This window comes from Pongo pygmaeus, chromosome 17, assembly GCF_028885625.2.
Source record: "Pongo pygmaeus isolate AG05252 chromosome 17, NHGRI_mPonPyg2-v2.0_pri, whole genome shotgun sequence".
In the NCBI taxonomy this organism is placed as follows: domain Eukaryota; kingdom Metazoa; phylum Chordata; class Mammalia; order Primates; family Hominidae; genus Pongo; species Pongo pygmaeus.
Genome location: NC_072390.2, coordinates 34,955,457 through 34,975,814, shown reverse-complemented (window position 1 = coordinate 34,975,814; position 20,358 = coordinate 34,955,457). Strand labels below are relative to the sequence as shown.

General features: G+C 43.0%; 1 protein-coding gene across 2 annotated transcripts in view; it reads right to left on the bottom strand.

The window, feature by feature from the left end:
* COLEC12 (collectin subfamily member 12) overlaps window positions 1-20,358 on the bottom strand; it is a 181,367-nt gene that overhangs the window by 135,078 nt on the left and 25,931 nt on the right. Inside the window, exon 1 of one of the 2 annotated variants that reach the window (XM_063653464.1) lies at window positions 13,990-14,102. The exons of the other annotated variant lie outside the window; for it this stretch is intronic. Coding sequence (XP_063509534.1) covers window positions 13,990-14,087 — 98 coding nt within the window. The 5' untranslated portion in view covers window positions 14,088-14,102. Of the gene's footprint in view, window positions 1-13,989; window positions 14,103-20,358 lie in introns of those variants that run through there. 2 annotated transcript variants of the gene reach the window in all.

The window sequence follows — 20,358 nt, the reverse complement described above, 5'->3', positions numbered from 1 at the left end:
AAAAATAAAACAGAATAGCCACTCCTCTCTACTGCTCCCTTGTCCTTGTCCTCTCCATAGCATTTGTCACTATTTGAATGACGGTTTTCGATTAGTTTGTTACCTGTCTTCCCATCTGCCATGAGGGCAGGTCTTTTCTGTCTCATTCTACAACTATTTCCAGAGCCTAAAACAGAGTCTGGCATAGGACAAATACTCAATAAATAGCTGAACAAATAAATGTTGAGCCATTTGGACTGGCTAGAAAGGGCTTCCTATACTCAGAATTTTGAGTTTCCAATGAAAGACACATGTTGACAAAATCATACTTGACGATCACAGATGCTTCTGATTTTACTCCTGCCACAAACATTCCCATCCCCTCACCAGTAGGGCCACCTTTATTAGCACAAACCCACAGCATCCTTCAAGAAGGCCAGAGAGAAACAAGGCTGAAGATCACTGTTTCCCACTCCGTGGCTGCATTGTAGCTAAGAGGAAAGTTACACTGGGAGATAAATAGAAATGAAAGGCACGTGGTAAAAACAGCACAACATACTTTATTTTTGTTTTGTTTTATTTTACCTTTTTTTTTTTTTTTTTTTGAGACAGAGTTTCACTCTGTCACCCAGGCTGAAGTGCAGTGGCACAATCTCAGCTCACTGTAAGCTCCGCCTCCCGGGTTCAGGCCATTCTCCTCCCGAGTAGCTGGGACTACAGGTGCCTGCCACCATGCCCAGCTAATTTTTTGTATTTTTTAGTAGAGACGGGGTTTCACCGTGTTAGCCAGTGTTTTACTTTAAGTTCTGGGATACATGTGCAGAATGTACAGGTTTGTTACATAGGTATACATGTGCCATGGTGGTTTGCTGCACCTATCAACCCATCATCTAGGTTTTAGGCCCTGCATGCATTAGGTATTTGTCCTAATGCTCCCCCTCCCTTTGCCCCCCCTCCCCTGACAGGCCTGGGTGTGTGACGTTCCCCTCCCTGTGTCCATGTGTTCTCATTGTTCAACTCCCACTTATAAGTGAGAACATGCAGTGTTTGATTTTCTGTTCCTGCATTAGTTTGCTGAGAATGATGGCTTCCAGCTCCATCTATGTCCCTGCAAAGACATGATCTCATTCTTTTTTATGGCTGCATAGTATTCCATGGTGTATATGTGTCACATTTTCTTTGCCCATTTGCACATTTTCTTTGCCCATTCATGGGCATTTGGGTTGTAAATAGTTCTTTGCTATTGTAAATAGTGCTCAGCACAGCATACTTTAACTGACACAATACTTAAGTGTATCAGGCACAACCCAGGCAGGGTATGAAATCAGACCACATGTCAGCCCTCAGGTGGTAGGGCAAAGCACGTGGTGGGAGGCTGGCTGGTTCAAGAGGGTCTTGCAGTACCTTCTATGGAGCATTTTACTACTTTTCTGAATTGATCTTAGGGAAAGAATGGAGAAAAACATTTGACTTCCACCTTTATCCTGTCTCACAGAGGTAGGCATGACAGCATTAAAACCCAACAGGCACACTGTAGCTATGCCCAGTCTGAGTTCTCAATGAAGACCAAAAATAGTTCTTGGCGTTACGCTGTCTCTAGTTCCACAGCCTTCATACAAAACACAAACCCCTCGCTGGTTTAAGAGTGCCAGAAAGCACTGGGGAGTTAGGGCCAATCATGTGCTGTGAGCAACTTGTGCTCATAAACCAGGCCCACACAGATGAGACGCTTTACACAGGGAGGGAAAGGCTGCCCAGAAACATCCTCTGGAGAAATACTCAGTTGGCCGGGCTCTGCCTCCAGTGCCGGAACAGCAGGATGACTTCTGCGTTACCGACGATCTGTTCACCACACTTCACTAGAGCCTTCCCACACCTCCGCTTAGGAAGGTCACAAACCCATTTGGGTTAAATACTCTTGCAGCTTACTGGAAACCCACTGGCAGCTGATGTTGTGTTTTGAGAATAAACGATGTAACCTGTAAGATTTCCAGAAGGCATATTTTCTTCAACAAAGAGCAGCCCGCTGACTGAGCTGTGGACCGCGAGCAGTGGCAGCCCCTTGGCTGCTCGCTATTTTGAGTCTGGAGAGATTGTTCACGAGGAGCAAAGGCTGGCAAGATCAGAGCTCTACCCAGAAAGCAAAAACAAAATCCGGGTGGTAAGGAAGAGCCAGGCAGGCATGCCTATATACCTGATGACCCTGAGCCCGTACTCTGTCTCCTTGGTGAAGCGCCCAGCCCTCCCACTTCTCGGCTTGCAGGTCTTAAATACAGTGTTTTACTGCTTTTCCGCAGCATTTTCACGGCATTTTGTTAGGATGGTGGTTTGTTCACATTCCCGCGGGTTTTCTCTTGGCAAGGATCAGTGCAGCCAGGTAACTGCTCTTCCTCTTAATTAATCTTAATTAGATTACATGTAAGAGCATGGCTGCACGGTGAGGCCTGCTGATCTGCAGACAAGGAGCAGCTTACCCTGTAAACGAACAGGCATGACTGGGATTATGGATGCGAGCCGTGTAAATGGGAACGGAGCCCCCTAAGCCAACAGTCCTCGGCCTGCTGACACAGCTGCACAGAGTACCCAGGCACTGCAGCGCCGAAGGATATTCAGTTACAGTGAAGAAATCATAACAAAGACAGGAAACAGATCAGCACACTCTGGATTTAACACCCTCCCTGGGGAGCTCTGCTGATTTCTAGGCTGCAGATGTTTTTAACCCTGCCTTGAAGAATGTCCATGTCACATGCTGGAGCTGATGAAGGTAAGTACAGTATTTAAGCAAAGCACACATATCCCAAAAGTGGACCCAAATCATGGTGATTAGAGCTTCCCCCATCTCTGTGAAAAGTGGACACAACTGTTAAAATCTGTAAACGATCTTTTGGTGGAGTTTGATGAGCAGTTGAGAAATGGATGCCTACAAAGCCTGGTGTTTATTTACTTAAAATGAGGTGTAAATGAAGCTCACTAGACTCTTCCATGAAGGGCTTCCTAGTCCCAGGAGTTGGAAAATGTCTCAGCTGTTTCTGACTTTTTGCTCTTCGCAGCACTCTATACCAAGCGGAGTAGAATGAAAACAAGCCTCCTTCATTGCGCATTTTTCAACGTGACTGCCAACAAAAGCTGGATCCTTGACTGTTTAGTGCTTACAATTAAGGAGATGGCGTATCTTACTGGCAGGATATAGGTAGTTTTCCAACAGTTACAGTAAGTTTGCAGAATTGGAAATTTATATAAGTTCTTCTGACTGAGTTACACAAACATGTCTACGACTGCACAAAGATGTGGTTTGCCAGAATCACTGCATTTTCTTTGTGGCAAAGGGACTGACCATACCCTGCCAGAAAAGTTCAGGCAAGAGGAGGACTCTAATGTTAGATAAACCTCAAGTCCAAAAGTTGGAAAAAGAGAAAAACGTTCAGCTCACTTGTGATCTGATTTTGTCCCATTTGCAGTTCTTTTACTGTTTTCCATGAGTATTTTTAAGAATGCTCACAGAGGACCTCATCAGGACCAGAAACTCTAGCACTCATTTCCTAACTTACCCTTGGAGCATCTCACTAAGGACATATTTTTGCTTCTCATGTAAAGAAAGCAAGGATCATTTTAACTGCTACTGAATTTAATCCCGTGTTTGAACAGACACAGATTTCTGGTAATTCAGAGCAACCCTTCTTTCCCCAGCTGAGCTTGCTGACTTACCTAGACAACTGAGAACACACGTGGGTGGGCTGAGGAGGGGAGAGGAGAAGTGCACCTGAACGATCCAGGTTGGCCCTCTCCTATAGCCACAGGCATTGGCAAACTGCTGTTCCTGGTTGTCCAGACCCATTTTCTGAAGGCAGCCTTCGCTTCTGTGAATTGGTGGCAGCTCAAGACCTAGGAGCTGAGGACCCCCTGATGGGGGTAGCTTCTCCCACTACTGGACAGGTGACCACCTGTTCAAAAGCCCCTTGTTATTTTGGACCTCTTCATCTAAACTGTCGTCTTCCAGACCTTAGGATCACAGATTCCATCTCCATATGATCACTTCTCAAGACTTCTCTCTCCCACATGAAGCCATTTTCCCCAGTTTCATTTCTGGTCCACCACTGCACCTCGTGAACTTCTCATTTTGCACAGGAGGTACTCACATAACTTTTTTTTGAGACAGGGTCTTGCTCTGCCACCCAGGCTGAGTGCAGTGGCACGATCATGGTTCATTGCAGCCTTGACCTCCCAGGCTCAAGTGATCCTCCCACCTCAGCCTTTCAAGTAGCTGGGACCACGGACATGCTCCACCATTCCAGGCTAATTTTTTTATTTTTTGTAGAGACGGGGGCTGGGGGCTGGGAGGGGTCTCCCTGTGTTGTCCAGGCTGGTCTCGAACTCCTGGACTCAAGCTATCCTCCCTCCTTGGCCTCTTTAGCCGCCGGGATTACACGCATGAGCCACCAGACCTGGCACTCAGATAACTTTTACTTGCTATCTGAAAAACTGGTAGCTACAGCTGGATCACCCAGACTCTAATGAGGGGTCTGGATTGATTCGGGACAAGATGGCTCTTAGGTACAGACAGAGAAAACCTCCTTAAGATTTGAAAGATGCCAACAAAACTTACTGTCCAGTCAATGTCAATCTGCCATAAGTCTGGAAGGTCATTTGCTGTGTCTTCTTCTTTGGAGTTAAGCACTGCCCATCAGAAAAGTCTACTTTTGAATGAATGACCACTTGGAAGAGTTAGCATGCACAATGTCTGGCACACAGGTAAGGAATGGATTTATAAGTGACATTGTAAATCAGACAGCTTTCCTCATTGGGAGGTATGTAAAACCCGAGTGGAGATATGAGGGGCATTTATGACCATTTTTGTCTACTCTAAAACTCTACTAAAGCCAGGTCCACATCAAGGGGCCCCAGCGCAGCTTTCTTTGCACATCTAGTGCCGCAGGTGCCCTATGCACACCGCAATGCCTGTGTCTAACCCTTCTGCACCTTCCAGAAGCTTCAATGGTGGAAGCAGAGCCAGGGCCAAAACAGAATTTCCTGCTTCTCCCATGCCTCTCAGCTATGAGAGTACAGAAGAGAAATGGATGCTTAGTACCATCTCAAAGGAGATGATTGCTCATACGGTTAACCCTGAAACCAATTTAGGAATCCAACAAAATACATGTGTTCAACACACATATTAGCTAATCAGATTGTTGTCTCTTAATTATCTTATTTTCCAGTAAACCATCATGACCTCTCAGGACTTCCCAGGGGGACTGCCCTGAGGTTCCTCCTTTAAAATGGCCAAGTGATGAGTGATGACTGATTAGCTTGCCGAATTCTTCACTTAAGAACTCATCAGAGGGGAAAAAAAAAAAGGAAAAAAGAAAAAAAAAGAAAATAGACTCGGATATTTTGATTGGGCTGTGAGCTCAAGTAAGCAGCACAGTAAAACAGTAAGAACGTTTTTGACAAGAGACTTCATTTAAACACATGTGGAGTCCCCCTGCTGTCAGCCAAGAATAAAATATTGGCCAGCTCGTACCTAAATTTTATTCTTCTTCTTCAGTGGTCATTCGGAATGGGCCACAAGAAAGACCAGGATTCGTCATTTACTACATGCCTAAGGTTTTATGGACTTTGTGTCACCTTTTGAATCCCCCACCCCCACCCCAAGTTTCATTTTACACTCAGTGAAAGCCTCAGCCAAGGGAAGAGGTTTTCTTCCCCGTGGAGTAGAATGCAGGAATTTATCTGTCTTAAGGTCTTTATTCAAGCTAAATTATGTTACCTGGGTATGCTGCCAAAATACAGGTCTGTTCTCTGTTTTGAATCATGATACCACTAGTAGTAACCTCATGTCCAGATATTTGAGATTAAAAACACCAGTACATTACGTGTGTTTTACAAAAGACAGTTGCCAAGTATGTTATGCCTTCAATATAGCTTTCCTGACAACCTCAACATTGACCTGCAACAAAAAGGCACGTGAGAAGCCCAGGGCCAACTCTCTAGAACTAAGTAGTATTCACACATTAGCTGAGGGATGACCCAGTCACCAACTTCCCCCAGCATCTCCCCAGCAGTCTGCTATGTGCATCCTCTCTTCTTTCCTTTTTGGGTCTGCAGTGTCTACCGGTCACTCTCCTGGGTTATACAACAGAGATGGGCATTATCTCAGGCCAGCCCTTATTAGATGCACATATCACTGGGAGGGTCAGAGAAGCGCCATATCCAATTATCACAGGACTTTGCTTTCATGTCTTCATGGTCACGTTTCTGTTTGTGTGATGAGCTAACTTTGAATGAAGGTTGGTTGGTTGGTCAGTCAAGGCTCACTGCTTAAAGCTGACTGGCATGTCTTTGACTCACCTTCTCACTCAAGGAACAAATGGATTCCTGGTCTTTCTGCAGCAATGAAAAAAAATTGCTAATAATCGGCTGAGTTTACCCAAAGGATGTTTAGACTGATTAATTTTATTTTTCCAGTACTTCAAAAAACATGCCTTGAAAATCATCTATAACAGCATTGTCCAATAGAAATATAATGCAAGCCACATGTGTAATTTCAATTTTTTCTAGTAGCAATATTAAAAGGTAAAAGGAAACAGGTGAAATGATTTTTGATAATATATTTTATTTAACCCAATAGACACCAAACACTATCATCTCAACATAAAATCGACACAAAATTATTATGAGAGGTTTTCTTTTTTAAAATTTAAAAATTTTAATTTTTATCTTTTAGAGACTGGGTCTTGCTCTGTCACTCAGGCTGGAAGGCAGTGGCCTGATCATAGCTCACTGCAGCCTCGAACTCCTGGGCTCAAGCAGTCCTCCTGCCTCAGCCTCCTGAGTAGATAGGACCACAGGCATACACCACCATGTCCAGCTAATTTTTTAATTTTTTAATTGAGACAGGATTTCACTATGTTGCCCACACTGGTCTTGAATTCCTGAACTTGAGCAATTCTCCTGCCTTGGCCTACTAAAGTACTAGGATTACAGATGTGAGCCACTGTACCCGGCTAAGAGATTTTTTTTCTTTCATCTTGTCTTCCAACTTCAGGGTGGAGTTGAAACTTGCTGCATATCTCAATTTCAAGTAGCCACATTTTTGAGTACTCAGTAGCCACATGAAGCCTGTGACTACCATACTACCAAGCTCAGGTACAGCACTGCCCTGTACTCATATAACAGGAACTTAGGGAAAGCGGAAGAATAAGAATGTTAACCAGGCTACATGGTAGCAAACCAAAGTGTATTGAGATGTACAGATAATGAGATGGAAATGAATGACATCATATCTAAAACCACTCTTAGGTCATTCCGATTCTATCTCTTTGTAGTTAATACACATCATCCCTGTACCACAGCAAAATAATTCAAGCCGGTCTTTTTCCCTTTTTTTGGTGAAGGGAATGAGGATACTTAGTAATGAAGTGGTAGAGCCACTTTGGGATAAACTCAGGCAGTTCCTCCAAAGATTAAACACAGAGTTACCATGTGCCTCAGCAATTCCGCTCCTAGGTATACACCCAAGAGAATTAAAAACATAAGCCCACACAAAAGTTCACAGCAGCATTATTTATAATAGCCACAAAGTAGAAACTGCTAAAATGCCTACCAACTGATGAAAATGGATAAATAAAATGTGGTCTGTCCATGTCACGGAATATTATTCCAGATTTTTAAAAAATGAAGTACTGCTACATGCCACAACATGGATGAAACTTGAAGACATAAGCCAGACACAAAAGACAATATATTATGTGATTCCAATGATATGAAACGTTCAGCACAGGCAAATCCATAGAATCAGAAAGTAGCTTAGTGGTGGCTGAGGATGGAAGGGTGAGAGGGAGTTGGAGGGAAATGAAAAGTGACTGCTAATGGATACAAGGGTTCTTTCTGGATGGATGAAAATGTTCTAAATTGATGGTGGTGGTAGTTGCACACCCCTGGATTTACAAAAAACTACTGAACTGGTATACCTTAAACGGGTGAATTGTATGATATGTAAATTATATCTCTATAAAGCTGTTATTAAAAATAACAGAGGAGGACTCCCACCTGGCCTGTGAGCTCACCCCATACCACATGCATTTGATCAGGCTTGCCATTTTATCATGAGGTTGAGCATGTGACCACATGGCTATGGATTTATAAGCATTCTACCAAGACAGACAATTGTTGAAATGTTGAAGCCTATACGTTTCTTTTACTTGAAAAAGGCAAAGTAGGGTAGCCCCAGTTTAATTTCTCCCCAGCTGGAGTTTATTAAGAAACATAAAGTGTAATAGCTCAGATTCAAGCCTTCCTCAGCAACAATGGAAGAACAAGGTTTTCTGATAGCTGTTCTCTCAGGAGAAGGGGGGGAGTCAGGGAGAGGGGGGCAGGTTCTGAAGAAGCCCAGGCTCAAACCGAGAGGGTCCACTTGATCCTGCCATTCCCACTGGCCTCCTCCTCAGGCTTTGTACCCAGAAAAAGCTTCCAACTTCAGTGCAGGCTTTCAGCATCAGCTCCTCTAGAAAGTGATTTACTTACCCTTGGCAAAGTAGTCATTGATTTTCATTTCATTTCATACTACCTTTAAAATGTTTTGTTTTAGCCTTGGTTTATTGTTTCATTTTCCCCCCAGTCATAAATGTCTCCATTATTATACTGGCACACGGGTGAAGCCATAGTTGCTTAGTAATAAGTGCTTAGCATCTGTACCCAACTATAAATTGTTGCATTTGGCCAGAACCAACTAATTCAGAAGATCTAGATCAATTAAAATCAAGAAAGTAATAAACCACACACACACACAGAGAAAAATAATTAGTTGCTTAATCATCTCAATGCAATGAAAGGTGGCAGCATGTGTCGTAAACATGAGTGTGCCTGGGATTCCTCTGGGGGCTGGGAGTTCACTGAGACTGCACAGTGGGGGCTCGGCTCTGTTCTCTTCCCGCCTGACCCTTCGGATCTCAGTGGACAGATGCTATCAGTTACACAGTCAGAGCCAGCGACATCTCGGAGTCATAGATAAAAGTGTCTTGTCTTTCGTATCTTTCTTCTCTCTCACTTCATTCCCGTTGTCACACATCCATCACCAGCTTATTCACCGGAGACAGCTACAGCCCTCTTCCTCTAGCCCCCAATTTCTACTTTCTTTTCTTTCATATAAAACCATGTAGTAAATTAGACTGCTCTGTGAAAAGGCTGTCAGAGACCAGGCATTTTAGTCAACTCAAGTTGAAATTCTTTTGCCTCGTTTTCTAGCTCGCTAGCCTGGCCCATTCCCTGCACCTTCACCTTTTGCCCTACAGCTCCAGCCCCAGCCCCATTTCCAGGAAGGAAGGTTTTTGACTGTTTCTCTTTCTCAGTTCTTTTCCTCCATCCCCACCCACACCCTGAGCTAATCCCTGCCTCTCCGCGTGTGCTCACCAGAGGCCCGCACTGCTGCTACGCTTCTCCTTTTCCTTTCCCAATTTCCTCTTGTCTGGACTAATCTTTACCACAAACCTCCATGGATACGCTAACTTGTATTATCTGCTATTGTTCCATGTGAGTCACTTTTGTCCTCTTAACTTCGCTGTAGCAACCTTGAGAGCAGAAGTCATGAGTCACTATTCTGCAGCCTCCTCAGCATCCCTAATAAACACAGCATCTCGCGACAGTCTATCACTTAACAATGGATCCCAGAGCTGGGTGTATGTATATGTGTTTCCCTCCTTTGAATGGGCCCCAGTCCATTTCCCCACGGGACAGGCACTAATGCTCCTCGTTGCTACTGGTGTATCTTCATTCTGTTTCCTCAGCCTTGAGGCACTTTCTCCCACTGACTGTCTGGGGACTTCCTCATTTTAATGCCTCTCCCTCAAACAGTCATCCCTCTTTACTGCTTTCTCTGAATCACTGGTACCCCCCACTTTCTGCAGAATTAATAACTTCAGAATCTGGCTCCTCTATCCTCTATTTCCTTTCAAGCATTTCTCAAACTACAGTAGAGATACGTTGATCTTTTTTCTCCCCTGCTAGACTGGGAGCACCATCAATACTGGTGCTATGTCTTAGGAATTCAATCCCAGTGTCCAGCATCAGGGCCAGAATACAACAGGTACACAACATACACTGTTCAATCTCATCCAATGAACTCTCATTGTAAGGCCCAAGACTCAGGCAAATGAAAAGAACTCATTTCTTATTGCTATTGAGAGTTAGCAGGTTCACAGAACTTGGTTGGTGAGTCCCAGTAGGGTGTGCTCAGCACCAAGGCTGGGGGCTGACACACTCTTGGGCTCTCCAAAGCTCAGATTCTAGACGCTCCTAATCACACTGGGGACCTCTACTTACAGGAAATTTCTCCTGGGATCACATTCTCCCTCAAGCTTTTTTAAAGTTGACCCCTTCTTACCTGCTTTCTGGGAAGAAAGGGGAGATGGGAACAGACTTAAACAAAATTGTTAATTATGTTTTGTTTTGTTTTGTTTTTGAGACAGGGTGTCACTCTCACCCAGGCTGGAGTGCAGTGGTGGATCTCAGCTCACTGCAACCTCTGCCTCCCGAGTTCAAGCAATTCTCATGCCCCAGCCTCCTGAGTAGCTGGGATTACAGGCATGCACCACCACACCTGGATAATTTTTGTATTTTTAGTAGAGACAGGGTTTCACAATGTTGGCCAGGCTGGTCTCAAACTCCTGACCTCAAGTGATCCACCCACCCTGACTCCCAAAGTGTTGGGATTACAGGCATGAGCCACTGCACCCAGCCAAAATTATTAATTATGAAAAGTTTGTGTTTCACATTCTCCTTTCTGAGTTTCTGCCCCATCACTTGAAATTTTTATTTCCCAATCCCAGGTGCTAAGATCCAAAGTTCCTTGAACCTTTCATCTCTCTGAAATACAAATCTCTTAAAAACAATTCACTGATTTCAGTTTGATTTTACAGGGAGAAAGCAACCTGATTAAATAATCCACCTTAAAGTACAAGTGACTATTAGTAACCATCATCATTTCTAAAATTTCCTAGTTTATTTGTACTTCAAAAGAGGCCTATTATCTTAATTTTAAGCAAAAAATAAAATAAATTCAAGCAAGGGTACTATTTTGAAGCAAAAGGACCTTCCCAGTCTTTCTAAAGGAGTAGTTATCTATGGCCGGGCACAGTGGCTCACACTTGTGTAATCCCAGTACTTTGGGAGGCTGAGGCAGGTGGATCACTTGAGGTCAGGAATTCGAGACCAGCCTGGGCAACATGGCAAAACCCAGTCTCTACCAAAAAATATAAACATTAGCCAGGCGTGGGGGCACACACCTGTAGTCCCAGCTACTTGGGAGGCAGGAGAATTGCTTGAACCCAGGAGGTGGAGGTTGCAGCGAGCACAGATTGCACCATTGTACTCCGGCCTTGGGGACAGAGTGAGACCGTGTCTCAAAAAAAGATAAAAAATAAAAAACTTAGCTGGGCACAGTGGCAGTTGCCTGTAATCCTAGCTACTAGGGAGGCTGAGGCAGGAGAATCACTTGAACCCGGGAGGCGGAGGTTGCAGTGAGCTGAGATCGCACCATTGCACTGCAGCCTGGGCGACAGAGTGAGACCTTGTCTCAAAAAACAAAAAACAAATAAAATTTTTTTTTAAAATGGTTACATAGACCAACCCTAGTTAGAGACTTCCAGGACCTTCAGAGCAGTTACTTGCTTCCTTCAATCTTTTCCTTCTGACACTAGAAGTTCTGTGGCCCTCTGCCCCCTCCCAACAGCTCCAGTTTGTCTCCTTCCTTTCTCAGACTATCCATGCTGTTTTCTGCTTTTCCTGAATTTCAGCCCTTGTGCTGTGACTTAATGCTTGATTTGGGGTCTAGGTTCTGTCTCCCCAGAATCTGACTATAGAAAATGTTTTTAGCCCACACACAGGCACTTTCAGGGACAGGCTTATTCGATGAGGAGCTTTGGTAGGATTTAAGAAAGCACCTTGAGTGCAAAGCACATTCTAAGCACTCAAACCTGTTACTCTTCCTTTCTCAAATATATGTTGAGCTGAGGAATTGTCCCAGGTACAGTGGTGAACAAAACAGACACCGTCTCTGCCCTCATTCAACTTACAATATAACAGGAAAAGAATATAGTTTTTTACAAAGTAAGGAATTATAAGTATGCAAGGAGCTGCTCACTCCATTCTTCCTAAGTCCCTGGCCCTTGAGAACTGAACAAGATGGCCTCATCCCCAATCCAAAGCCTGCAGAACTTCCTGCCATGTCCAGCCCTGTTTTCCTCCCCTCCCCTATCTCTTCTCTCCTTTAGTACTTCAGAAACTCCAAAATCTTCAGCTCTCCTCAGCTGTGGGTGTACCTACATCCACCCAAGTAGTCAGTAAGGAAAAGAAAAAGACTTTCAATTTATCAGAATACACCCTTTCTAGGTGTTTGCAATTATAAATAGAAAACAAAAAACCCTAATACACTTTCTATTCCTTCTTTTCTTCCTTCCTGCCCTCTTTCCTTCCTTTCTTCCTTCCTTCATTCTAATGCTGACTTCAATTTTCAAAGTGAAGTTAACTATGTCCAAAAAGGCAGAGAATGAGAGAACTGACCTCATGATTTCCCAGCTGGGAAAACGACTCACTTACAAGCTTGTTAAATATATGTGTTCCCACTTTACAGAACCACACTCTTGGAGGAAGGAAAAAAGCCCCAAGACACAGAGGACCACTGGATACCTTTTTGTGTATATGGATTCTAATACATGAAAACTAACCAGGAAAGATGAGGGAGTCATAGCTCCCAATGGGCCATCTTCTTAAGAAGGGGACACAGCTAAAGTGATGTTCCTCTGTGGGTAACTGGTGGATTCATGTTTTTTGTCCAATATGTTTTTCATTAGCACGAGAAGTACCAAGAAAAATTTCATATGATAAATGTAAACAGATTAATGAATTGAGAGAAACTGCCAACTGTCTTCAGATTGTTAATGGAAACATTATGCTTTCTATTAAATTTACAGACACCTGCATTTGAATAATTAACTGCTTTTATGAATCTTGGAAAGAAAAGAATCTTCCATGTTTGAGTCTAGAGATCTGGAACAGAGTTCGTTCAAAATATGCCTAGAAAATGCTTCAATACTCATACAGTTATATGAAAATAACTTACAACCAAATGGAAAACCAATAGTCTTGAGATTACTAAGATTTGTGAACAAAACTAATACAAGTTTTCCATCTGACAATTTTCGCCAACTAAATTTTACATCAGATACCTGGGAAGATAGATCCATAATAAAGATACAAAATATTTATTCCGAATTGTTGGAATAAGGAAGAGTAAAAAATAATATATTTTAAAAATCAGGCTGGGCGCAGTGGCTCATGCCTGTAATCCCAGCACTTTGGGAGGCCGAGACAGGTGGATCACGAGGTCAGGAGTTCGAGACCAGCCTGGCCAACATGATGAAACCCCATCTCCACTAAAAATACAAAAATTAGCTGGGTGTGGTGGCATGTGCCTGTAGTCCCAGCTGCTTGGGAGGCTGAGGCAGGAGAATCGCTTAAAACCAGTAGGCGGAGGTTGCAGTGAGCCGAGATCGCACCATTGCACTCCAGCCTGGGTGACAGAGTGAGACTCCGTCTCAAAAAAAAAAAAAAAAAAAAAAAAAAAGTCAAATGCAGTGGCAGAATAGATTCTTGAACCTTGAATCACATTACATAGATGCAAACCCATAACACTGTATAGCCTAAAGAAACCTTTGAAATCATCTACCCTAACCCTTTTGTTTTGCAGAAGGGCTTATTTGAGACCCGGAGAGTTTATATCATTTTGCAAAATTCACATAGCTAGTTAATGTGTAGCAAAAGAAAGGCTATAATTCTGATCTCCATGCTTCCAGTTCAGAACTCTTTAAATAGCCAAACACACATACGCACACACAGAGTGTATATTCACATATACATATGAGAGACACAAATGAAATGCTGAACTCATTTTTTTTTTTGTAAACTTTAATTCCCCATCTGTCTTTCTCTCTTAGTAAATAATGAGCATTTATTGCGTACCTTTTAAGTGCCAGGCATTGTGCTAAGCACTCCACTTGCATTAGTTCATCCTCACAATGTCCCTGAAACATAGGTAGTCTTGTTATCCCTCGTTCCATAACAAGAAAATTTAAAGACTGGCGGTGCAAATTTACTTAAGGTTATTTGGGTCCTCTGAGATATTATTCACGGACTTCACTGTTTATCAGAGGTACATTTCAGTCTATCAAGAGTGGAACAAATAGCAAAGGCTTCTGAACCACATTATTATACTCTTTATGAATTGTGCTTTAAATGAACATAGCTGCTATTAATCAGCAGAGTGGCTTCACATGGCAGCTGTTTAGTAACAGCTGTGGCCGATGGCGTGCGCAGCACATGGAAGGATACTGCCTTCCAAACTTCTTTTACGGGTTTATATCAACAGATTCTCATACTTCGTCCCCAACCTTTTCTGCAGGACAAAGGAAAGGGACTTCATACAAGTTCTCTTCACTTGCACAGACGGAGAGAGGTGGGGGCAAAGGGGAGTTCTCGACCTTATTTGGAAACCACTGAAGCTTTGCCAGTATTGAACCTGGAACACCACCAGACAGAAGGAAGATAGGGCTCACAGTACATTTGGCATGTAGTGCCCTCTATTGTGCCTGTGGAAATTCTGCGGGTGAGAGAGGAGGCTATTTGTAGGTTGGCTGATATTTTTCTTTTATGCAAATATACTGCTGTTTGAAAAATCTATTTTTTATTACATGTGAAGTTCCCAGAGGCAAAAGGCCATGTCTCCCTTCTTTATTGTTCATGGTGCCCAACACATTATGGATAGGTAGTAAACACCACATCAGTTTTACACGCAGGACTAAGAATGACCCTTTCCCAAGAGTCCTGCTTCCTTCTGTTTCTCAACAAGCCTCATGAGGTGCATACATCTCCCAAGAAAAGGGAACTGCTGAAGGCCTGTGTCTCTTCCCCAGATTTCCATGAATGTTGCACTCACTTCTTCCCCGGGCTGATGGACTCCCCCGCCCCCAACTGTTTTACTCGTTTTTTACTTACACCTGCAGAATTTATATGCAGATCCCTGACACCCTACTTCCTATCATTTTCAGCACAAAATGGGAGCTTCTGATTCTACATATACTCTATGACTCTGCTTGGGAAGCCTTTGATGAGGCCTCACTGCCAGCATGGACATCTTTAGGAGAAAATTTTTACTTCCATGAAGACTTTTCTTAATAACTTTTGTTTTCCAAGAAATTGAAACAAGATGAATTAATAAGTGTTGATGTTGGCAAATAAAATGATCAAGTGGGAATTCTGTTTTATCCATCTTTGTACCAGAGTTCATGGCATATGGAAGGCATTCGGTGAATGTGTATCAGAATTACAAGTATTCATATTTCCCCTCAATTATTTCCAAAAGCAATTCAATCATAAGACTTCTATGTAAACCATGAGGTGGGACAATCATTATATCTTGATATTTTTTATCAGGCAGGGGTGCAATGGCTTATACCAGTAATCCCAACACTTTGGAAGGCAAAGGTAGGTGGATCACTTGAGGCCAGGAATTTTTTTATCTTTTTTTTTTTTTTTGAGATGGAGTCTCACTCTATCTCCCAGGCTGGAGTGCAGTGGCGCAATCTTGGTTCACTGCAACCTCCACCTCCCAGGTTCAAGCAATTCTCCTGCCTCAGCCTCCCAAGCAGCTGGGATTACAGGGGCCCACCATCATGCCCAGCTAATTTTTTTTTTTTTAAATAGAGATGGGGTTCCACCATGTTGGCCAGGATGGCCTCAAACTCCTGACCTCAAGTGATGCACCCCCTTCGGCCTCCCAAAGTGCTAGCATTACAGGTGTTAGCCACCACCCCGGAGGCCAGGAATTTAAGACCAGCCTGGGCAATGTAGCAAGACCCTGTCTCTAAGAAAAAAAAATTTTTTTTAAATTAACCAGGCATGGTGATATATGCCTGTATTCCTAGCTACTCAGGAGGCTGAGGTGGGAGAATCACCTGAGTCCAGGAGTTCAAGGCTGCAGTGAGCTATGATCATGCCCCTGAACTCTAGCTTGAGTGACAGATTAAGACCTTGTCTCTAAAACAACGAACTAAACATCCAGATGCTTTTAACAAGGGGAAGAATATAGTTATTTCTTACATATTTAAACTGCTGTGGAAATCTTGATCTTAGATTGAAGGTTTGAGATCTTACATGTCAGCAATAATTTTACTTTTACTTTTTCCTGTTTCACAGAATGAGAACGACATGTCAGAAAGGTTATTTCAAATATTAGAGATTATAGGGTATCTTCAGGCCTTGGGAATAAGAATGCAGTCTGGATTTCTGCCAGAACCTTTGCAGACTTCTGAGTTTGATTCTCTTGTTTTCCTGACAAGTCTAAATTCCTCCACCTTCTGCAACATGTGAAAGAAATTGATCTGTGCATGGAAATATTCACTCTTATTAAAAAAATACAACTACCAGAGTGTATAAAAAGAGGAGCATGTGTCAATCAGGGCCAAATGTCAGTATTCAAAAACCTATAAAAAGAATAAAAATAAAATATTGGAAGAAGCAGAAAGCGTTTATAGTGATGACTCAGATCAGGAGACCAATTTCACAATGTTTCATGTGGCAAGAGCTGTATTCACTAAGATTTGGAACTTTCTCATTTTTTTTCTTTTTTTTTTTAGTTCCTCTTCTGAAAAAAAATATTTTTTTTCTTCAAAATCTGCTTAAGACTATACAGAATACTGAGCCAGAAAACAAAATGACTTGTTCATTCATTCACTTCTCTATTATGCTGATGTCTTGTTTTTGATGTCTTCTCTTTTTATAAACTGTCAAAAACTAGAACAGCACCTTGTAGCTTCATTTATAGCAAAGTTACAATTAGGAAGTAAACTTGTAATTATTTTATGAATAAACTGAATTTTTAAAGTTTATATAAAATAAGATAATTTTAAAAGTAAAACAAATTATAAATAATAGTATATCAGATTATATAAATAATAATATAAATTATGTTGCTTTTTAATAATTACTGTATAACTTAGTATTACATTTGAAATATAATGATATTACATTATATATTATAGATATTATTGTTACAAGTAATAATAGTGGCTGAAGTGCTTAATTCCTCACCAACCATTCCTCCCCAAATAATTAGTCCAAGCCAAGCAGAGACAGCCCGTTCCCTTTGTACATAACAAATTTCAAAAAGGACTTGTGACTCAATGTTGGTCAATGAGATGACAGGGAAAGTAGACAGAAGGCCCCTGAGAAAGCTGCTTTGCCTCTAAAAAAAAAAGGCACTGAAACAAAGCCTGGACCCACTGTAGCCACCTTGTGACCATTTGTGCAACTTTTCATAATACATTACATCCATCTTGTATGGATTATGTACGTATTCTAGGTGCAAGGCACTACTCTGAGTATTAACTCATTTAGTTCTCACAAGAACCCTACAGGCAGACAATACAGTTATCCCTGTATTCTAGAGGAGGACGCTCAGGCACTGAGAGGCTAAGTCGCCCAATTCTACTCGCTCGTAACTGGCAAAGCTGGAAACTGAACCCAGGCAGTCTGGCTCCAGCATACATTCTCTTAGCCACGATGACAGATCAGCTCTCCATGGAAGCTGCTCCAACCCCTCAGTATGCTACCTTCCTTAAAAGTATTATTCTTTACTGATGGCCACCAACCCTTTCCACTTTTTAAAATGTCCTTCAAGAAAGACTCCTGGCCAGGCGTGGTGCCTCACATCTGCAATCCCAGCACTTTAGGAGGCTGGGGCCACGATGGTCATTTGAGGCCAGGAGTTTCAAACCAGCTTAGGCAACATAATGAGACCCCATCTCTACAAAAAATAATTTTTAAAAAATCGGCCTAGAGTGGCAGCATGTGCTTGTGGTCCCAGCTACTTGGGAGGCTGAGGTGAGAGAATCGCCTAAGCCCAGAAGTCAAGGCTGCAGTGATGGCACCACTGCACTCCAGCCTGGGTGACAGTGAGGCCCTGTCTCAAAAAAAAGAAGAAGAAGAAAAACAACAGAAGAAAAGAAAATAGACTCCTCTGGAATTCCCCGAACAAATTACTAGGCTGCTGCAGGGCACAGAATATAGGAGGGAGGGCAGTAAGATTTTGAGCGAGGGAGGGAATAAGGTGAGAAGGATCAGAGAGAACGAGGACTGCTGGGCTTCACAAGGGGTGACCTGGGGCACCTGGGAGAGAGGAAAGAGCAGAGTGGGAGGGGTGGGAGCAGTCAGCAGTTTAATAATAGCCACAATTTAGTGCAGACCTACTGTATACCTGGCCCTCATATATATTATGGTTTTATAATATCAATAATGTCAATATATATAATATCAATGATAAAATATCAATCCTCCAAAGAATACACACTATATACTTGTCATACCCATTTCACAGATACACAAAATGAGGCTTAGCTAGTAAAAGACAAAACCATTATGTGAATCAGGGCTGTCTGACTCTAAAGCCTTGCTTCCTGGGCACCACCTCCCCCGCAACCCCACAGTGTAGACTGCACACAAAGGGCACCAGGGAGAAAGTGAGAGAGAAAAAGAGACACTCTAATTCACAACTTTGCAGAGGACCGTAGTTTTTTCTCAAAATCCATGGCCCAAGGACACCTTTCCTCTTCCCAAAGAGCCTCCAAATGAACAGCTCAAATCTACAGCTCAAATCTCTTTTTTTTTTGAAACGGAGATTCACTCTGTTGCCCAGGCTGGAGTTCAGTGGCGTGATCTCAGCTCACTGCAACCTCTGCCTCCTAGGTTCAAGTGATTCTCCTGCCTCAGCCTCCCCGAGTAGCTGAGATTACAGGCGTTTGCCACAGTGCCCAGCTAATTTTGTATTTTTAGTAGAGACAGGGTTTCTCCACGTTGGTCAGGCTAATCTCGAACTCCTGACCTCAGGTGATCCGCCCGCCTCGGCCTCCCAAAGTGCTGGGATTACAGGTGTGAGCCACAGCGCCTGGCCTCAACTCATATCTTTTAAGGAAAGTTTCAGAGTCCATCTGTCTTAAGTTGCTTGTGGTTGCTACCAAAAGGGAAACTCTTTCCCACTCTACCCCTCAACAACAAACACTGGAAACAACCTAAATGTCTTCATGCTGTCTTAACCAAAACAGAGCTGAGTAGATTTTTTTTCTTTAACTTTTCCAAAAATAAAAACAAGCCACATTCAGTTTCAACCCAATTGTTGGAAAAACAAATTATTCCACCCTTCTCCTTCCCACAGCCCTACCAGGATTCATAAGTGAATGAAAACCAGGGAGAGTGGGGAGGAGGAGTTGTACTTTAAATGGTGGAAAATTCAGGGCTCAAGTGTTCAATATGACACATATTATGAAATTGTGAAATATAAGACCATATCAACAGCTGCTGATTTAGTCCAGGATCATTTATGATGACTTGCTTTTCCATTAAAATTTTGGGACGCTTGAGTATGGCCGAGTCTGTGAGCTTCCCAGTCACGAGTAGAGCAGAAAGAACACTGAGGCCTGAAATCAGGCTTAACTCCAACATTGGCCATGCCACCAACCTTGGGAGCTTTGGCTCTCACCTGTAAACCACATATAATTCCCACCTCAAAGGGTTTCTGGGGGAATTCAATGAACTAATAGGTGGGAAACCACCTGGCACATAATAGATATCCACGAAGGAGCATTTAATGGTTTCTTTCACATGACAATCTCTTCACATGGTTTAAAACAGATCATAATCACATGGAAGGTGTGTTGAACCTTTTTTTTACTGACGGGCAGGAAAGACAAGGCAAGGAGGGTCTGACCTAACCAGTGAGAAGTCCTCTTGGCAGGAAGAAGGGAAACCTAAGTGCATGGTGTTGCCAAGGGAGCCTGTGGTTATCATGTATAGTGATAAAGATTATGAAATCTCCTCAGTTTATATAAAAAGCAGTGACAGCCAAGGAACTCCCTTTCTTGGTGTTTAGGAGCCCCACCTGCCTGCCTGGAAGCAGAAGATACAGGGGCCAGATAAAGAGCTACTCTGTGACTCCCCTTCCAGCTGAGTCAGCCTGAGAATCTCTTTTGCACTGAGTTCCTCACATGCCATTTTGACACCGAATTCTTATTAAATCAGAGGCCAGGCGTGGTGGCTACGCCTGTAATCCCTGCACTTTGGGAGGCCAAGGCAGCTGGATCACCTGAGGTCAGGAGTTCAAGACCAGCCTGGCCAACATGATAAAACCCTGTCTCTACTAAAAATACAAAAAAGTTAGCTGGGTGTGGTAGTGGGCGCCTGTAGTCCCAGCTACTCAGGAGGCTGAGGCAGGAGAATCACTTGAACCCGGGAGGCGGAGGTTGCAGTGAGCCGAGATCATGCCACTGCACTCCAGCCTGG